This window comes from Arachis ipaensis, chromosome B06, assembly GCF_000816755.2.
Source record: "Arachis ipaensis cultivar K30076 chromosome B06, Araip1.1, whole genome shotgun sequence".
Lineage (NCBI taxonomy): Eukaryota > Viridiplantae > Streptophyta > Magnoliopsida > Fabales > Fabaceae > Arachis > Arachis ipaensis.
The window spans coordinates 13,628,972-13,634,422 of NC_029790.2; the positions used below are offsets into that span (position 1 = coordinate 13,628,972).

A 5,451-nucleotide genomic window follows, 5' to 3' on the forward strand; every position below is an offset into this window, starting at 1 on the left:
CAATGTAATTAAGTTTTTTAAAATTAACTTGTACTTATTAAAATTAAAAAATATAATATAATTTTATGCTTTAATTAATTTTTAAATTTAATTTTTAAATTTATTATAATATTTTTAAATTTTAAAAAATATTTTATCAAATATACTTGTTATTTGTATTTATTAAAAATTATTTTTAATTTAATTTACAAACATAAATATTATGACTTTTAAAAAATCAGGTTTTATAAGTTATCTTTGGAGAATACAAATTTTACCAAACCAAATCCAGAAATACAGTCAATTTACTACCCGACTTGATTTCATCCTCTTGTGGTTAGGTTTGGATTTGCTTATGAATATAAATCGACGCTAACGGTAACAATCACCCTGAAAACATGGCCACCATCAAACTCACTGCTACAAAAACAACATAGAGGCCGACGAGACAAAACCCCCAAAACCTAGGCACTCGGAATCTGCACCAAGTGATCACTAAGAGAGACCCCATAAGGCTTAAAAGCAGGAACACAAATGCAATCACGATACCTACGTGGAAATTAAGCACATAGGCTTTAGGGTGAATATTTGCCGTCTGAATCACCAGAGCTGTTCCAAGACCTACAAGCATGTTAAACATTGGTCCAGCAAAGCATCCAGCCATTGCCATAGCCGGATGACCGGCTTTAGCTACCGCAACATCGGCAACGAGATCCCCCACTGAATTTCCCCATGCCAGCACCGTGAGACCGAGGATTGCTGGTGGTAGTTTGAGAACTAGACCTAAAGTTTCAAGGCAGTTCACCAGTTCTCCAGCTGTGGTAGATATCCAAAACACGCTCATAACAAATGCCATGACAACCACAGGTATTTGCTCGGTTTTGGGAGGTTCTTTTTCCATTACTAAATGAAGGCATGCAAGGCAGAAGCTTGTGGTGAGCACCACTGACCAGAGGGGCAAGTCAGTGTTGGGGAGGAGGAAAGCTATGGGATGATCAAATGGCACAAATGATTTGCAGGCATACAAGAGGGCTATCGGACAAAGGGCGATGTTGGCCGACGAGTAAAGTCTGCTCCATTGGGACGGCGCTGGCTCGGGGATCGACAGTTTTAAGAGAGTTGCAACAGGAATCTCCCATGCTTTAGAAATCTGAATGAAGAGAGCAAGGGATAAGTCAGGACAACCTCCAATAGAATAATGTTATCAAATAAACTAGAATTCTATCCCTGCAATGAACAGCATTGCCTAGTTTATGTTAAAGATAAGAACCATTGCCTTAATTATCCAATCAAAATGATCATGGTTACATCAATGCAATGAGTTTAATCAGAAAACGTGCACAGTACCATGTACACTGCAAAAAAGAATCAAACGAATCCAACGCCTAAATTCAAATGAGTTTGTAAGAACATAGATCAGGTTCCTTATTCCTACTACTATTTCTTTCATTCAGGTTCTAGCCAACAAAGTAACAAACCAAGAAAGCCAAGTTACCAGATCCAATTGCCATAAAAAACAAAATCCCTTTATATCAAACTCTAAATCAGAAAAATTATCAGTTTAATTGAAATTCAAACATACCAATCCATAAGCTCCCGGGAATCCAGAACTGCGCTTCTCGTCGTTCATAGATCCCGAAACCTTGGCGTCGGAGTCAACGTGCACCGCAACTAATTCCTTCTGCTCCTCAAGATCTGTGGAAGAATTCCCACTCTTGCCTCTGCCATCAACTAGTCCCAAGTCCATATAGAACACGAGACCAACGAAGAATGCATAAAACCCTACGAATCCAATCGCCTGCCACAGGAAGATCTCGGCGCTAAGATACACGTAGAAGAGGAACATCGCTGCCGTCAAGTAGAAGAGCACGTCTCTGACGAAGGGCGCGGGATCGAGGGAGAACGGAGCGGCGTAGATGGCGACGAATCCGACAACGAGGGCGGAGACGAAGGTACCGGCAGAGAGGATGGCGCCGAATCCGGTGCGGTACTGCCCGGAGCGAAGGGCGGCGAGGGAGGAGAAAACGTCGGGGGAGCCGTTGCCGAGTGCTAGGAGGGTGACGGCGGCCATGGAGGGGGAGAGGTTGAGGTGAGAGGCAAGCTTGGTGGTGACGACGGAGAAGTGGTGCTGCGCGGTCTTGATGAGGATGTAGAATTGGAGGAGGAGGAGCATCGAGAGGGCGGGGATGGAGAGGAGGGCGTTGCGGCGGAATAGGCAGTTGTGGATGTAGAGGTAGTTGAGGATCCCGCCATTGGATCCCTCGTCAGCGGAACACGTGGTGGTTAGAAGAGACCTGCGTGTGGTGACGGTGGCGGTGGAGGTGGAGAAGAGAGAAGGAGAAGATGGTAAATTTACGAAGAAGAATAGTAATATGAGAATGAGAAGAAGCAGTGTGAATGAAGATGCAATTGCAGAGAAGGCCATCCCAGGGCCAATGCCATTCCTCGCTATTATTATTCTTCTCTCCACTCAACTGCACCTAACACCTCACACTACTACTATACACTACCGCGTTTTTTGCTTTCTCATCTGTTAAATGCTACCTTTATTCTTTTTTTGTTCTTAATTTTGTTGATTCTCTCATGACTCCTCATTACCATACCTTAATCACGTTTTTACTCTCTTCTAATTAGTAATTACGACTGTTTTCAAATTATGATCTAATAACCAGTCTAGCGAACAATTGAAATTCAGGGTGTTATTGAGTGCACCCTTCACCCTTGTACTGGATTCATTTTATTGTTAACAAGAGGAGGCAATTAAATACCACAAGAAAAATTCATTTCCACTTTCTCAAATCACTAGTTTCCTGATTCTAGCTCTTTGAGGTAACCCTCTATATCCATTATAGAAAAGGCTAAAGTTACAGTAATACATCATTAATAAGACATGAAAGAATCATCTATATTCCTCTGGCAAACGGTAACCCGGCATGACTATTTTGTCTGCAAACATTTTGCCCGTCTTTGGCATAACATGCCAGTGCATAGTCAAGTTAAATTCTTTACCACGCAAATTCCTTCCCTGAACACAAACGAAAAATGTTAAAATAGCAGGACCTGATGAAATCTAAAGCGATTCATACTAGTGATCACATTGTATACCTGGTCGATGAAGCGGTACTTGTTTGAAGTATGAATCCAAAACTTTGCGTGCTCTTTTGAGGGAATGATACCATCCCATAGGGATATCTGCAAATTGCAGCTCAAGAATGTTAGAAAAACAATTGCTATAACATGCTATGGCAGAGAAGCAGCATATTGATAGGCGATGGCAGAGTTATCTTAGCGAGATGAATACTAATCTGGATTCTTTACTCTCTCCTCAAAAGAAGGCGGCAAAACTTATAAGTGATTTATATTTCAAGTCTTACCTGATTCAAAGAATTCTTTGGAGTTTCATACTCGGCGGCTAAAAAGACAAAAACCTGCAAGCATAAACAGAGAAGCAAAATAAGTGCCAGGGAAGCCTGAAGTTATAGCCTAACTGCTTAGAATAATTGATCAAATATTATTATCCCAATCCAATATATTATATGTTATATCAGGCAGTTACAATGCTAGCATGGAAATAAACAGAGCTAACCCCCTAAATAAACTACTGCTCTGGTGTCTATAAGGCTGAAAACTATACAAAACTTTCACAATCCAAGGGTAGCCCTTCCCCAAAACAAAAAAAGAATGCCGCTATCATGCGCGAAGCGAAGCTTGGGCCAAGAATAGAAATATATTTCGGAAACTTAAACAAGATATGACACTAGGTAAGGCTTATTAACTATTAAGACATGCATTATTAAGGAAGGAACAGAGGAAGATCATGCATATTTTGCCCATTGCATCTTGATGCACTAACTTTGCATTGCTCCCACTTATCTTCCTACCTTCGGCATCCATACTTTTAAAGAACCAACGGGGATGGGTAACGCAAATTCTATTCACAAACCTGTTTTGTGTTCCATGTGAAAAGAGATTGTAAATCTGCCGATATATTCATCGTCATGCTGACCTGCATGGAAAGAAAGGTGTTCCACTTCGGATTAAACAACGGATAGAGATGATGTATAAATATCAAAGAGAATGGCATCACAAGGTTCTTTATGACACAATATGATATTAAGATAAAAATATCATATGCAGCTAAAAATTCAGAGCTGGTATATGGTAAAAAGATAGAATTTTTGAAAAGGTCTAACATGATAGGCAGATAAATAGTCGCCTTCTATGGACAAGAACCATTTCCCCCTTTCAACAGAAAGAAAAATCTAAGCGTTGTGGCCTTGTTGAACTAGGTTGTGTTGGTTAACAGTGATTACATGACTCCATTCTGATGGTTTCAAGTCCAATTATTCCTGGCTTTGTGCTTGATTATTTCCAAATTTGAATTATATATGTATTTTCGTTTTCTGATGTTGTATGTAAAAATATGAATATCTAAAGAGTGATTAAGCAACGACATAGGAAATGTTTCAGATACACAAGGAATTTGGAGATTTCAAGGCGTGTTCTACATCAAATTTATGTATATTGGACAAGGCTATAGTTTTAAAAACCAGGAATTAAATCATCCCTAATTCAGCATAAACCTTCATTTTAGAAAATAAGGCATTGACAATATTCATATTCCTAAGAACTACATATTTTATCAGACCTAATCACAGTCGCATAGCAAACTATTACAGTATCCCAACTCTGGGCAAGTTTTATTATCAGTTCACAAATTTGGCTCAATTCACCGTTATCTTAATTTCAGAATGAAGTGCCAAAGCTACGAGAATCATTGTTGCTAAGCATAGACTATAGCAACGAGATGAAAACATCAGAATTGAATATATATAAAAATAGTGATATTGACAAATGACTAGCACACGGACCACAAGAAAAACAGCAAAACCGTTGGGCAATTAAACCCTAATCCTAGATCGGAAAAAGAAATTAAACCTCGTCGTTTCCGTTGGGTTGTTTCTGAAACCAGTTAACGTTCAAGACCTGCACAGAAGAAAGAAGAACAAAATGAAGCGAAGTCGTTGAATTACGGATCAGCGAGAGAGAGAGAAAGAGAGAGGGACCTGGACATGGGCAGAGGGAGAGGGGGAGTTGAGGTTGTCGGAGAGGGAAGCCATAGCGCACATAAGGGCAAGAATGGTAATGGCGAAGGTGAGCAGAGCGTTGGCTCTGTAACCGAAGGAATGCATATTTGGACAAGTTGAGTAGGGAAGGAGTTGTGTGACAGAATGGATCAAAACGAAAACGGCGAGAGAGGAACTGAGGAAGAAGAAGTGGCGGTAGTCTAGATTCACTGGTATTTGAGTAAGACTATTTTATTACGTTGCTACGGTCTCCTTCCTTCTCATTGGATCTGACACGCACTCCCTGGGGTCACTCCGCCATTTTTATTTATTTATTTAATTATTGAGGAATATTTCTCTTGAAAAACCAAAGGGGCACTATTTGTAATTATTTAAAACATTCTTA

At 40.0% G+C, this 5,451-nt stretch overlaps 2 protein-coding genes across 2 annotated transcripts; both read right to left on the reverse strand.

Moving 5' to 3' along the window:
• Positions 208-2,536, reverse strand: LOC107645878 (cation/calcium exchanger 5). Its single transcript, XM_016350011.2, has 2 exons — positions 1,562-2,536; positions 208-1,129 (listed from the first exon to the last, which is right to left on the reverse strand). Exons 1-2 carry the CDS (start codon positions 2,402-2,404, stop codon positions 365-367), a joined length of 1,608 nt encoding a protein of 535 aa, XP_016205497.1. The 5' UTR covers positions 2,405-2,536; the 3' UTR covers positions 208-364.
• On the reverse strand, positions 2,662-5,174 carry LOC107645879 (signal peptidase complex subunit 3B; the record flags this gene model as incomplete). The annotated part of the gene is given in 6 exon segments (XM_016350012.1): positions 2,662-3,004; positions 3,085-3,171; positions 3,354-3,407; positions 3,923-3,985; positions 4,918-4,965; positions 5,046-5,174. Coding segments are annotated over 6 exon segments (504 nt in total). The 3' UTR covers positions 2,662-2,878.

Excerpts from the sequence above, each read along its gene's own strand:
- LOC107645878 (XM_016350011.2), bottom strand. The coding sequence starts at position 2,404 with ATGGCCTTCTCTGCAATTGCATCTTCATTCACACTGCTTCTTCTCATT. Across the intron at positions 1,130-1,561 it reads TCCCGGGAGCTTATGGATTG|ATTTCTAAAGCATGGGAGAT; the intron begins GTATGTTTGAAT and ends CTCTTCATTCAG.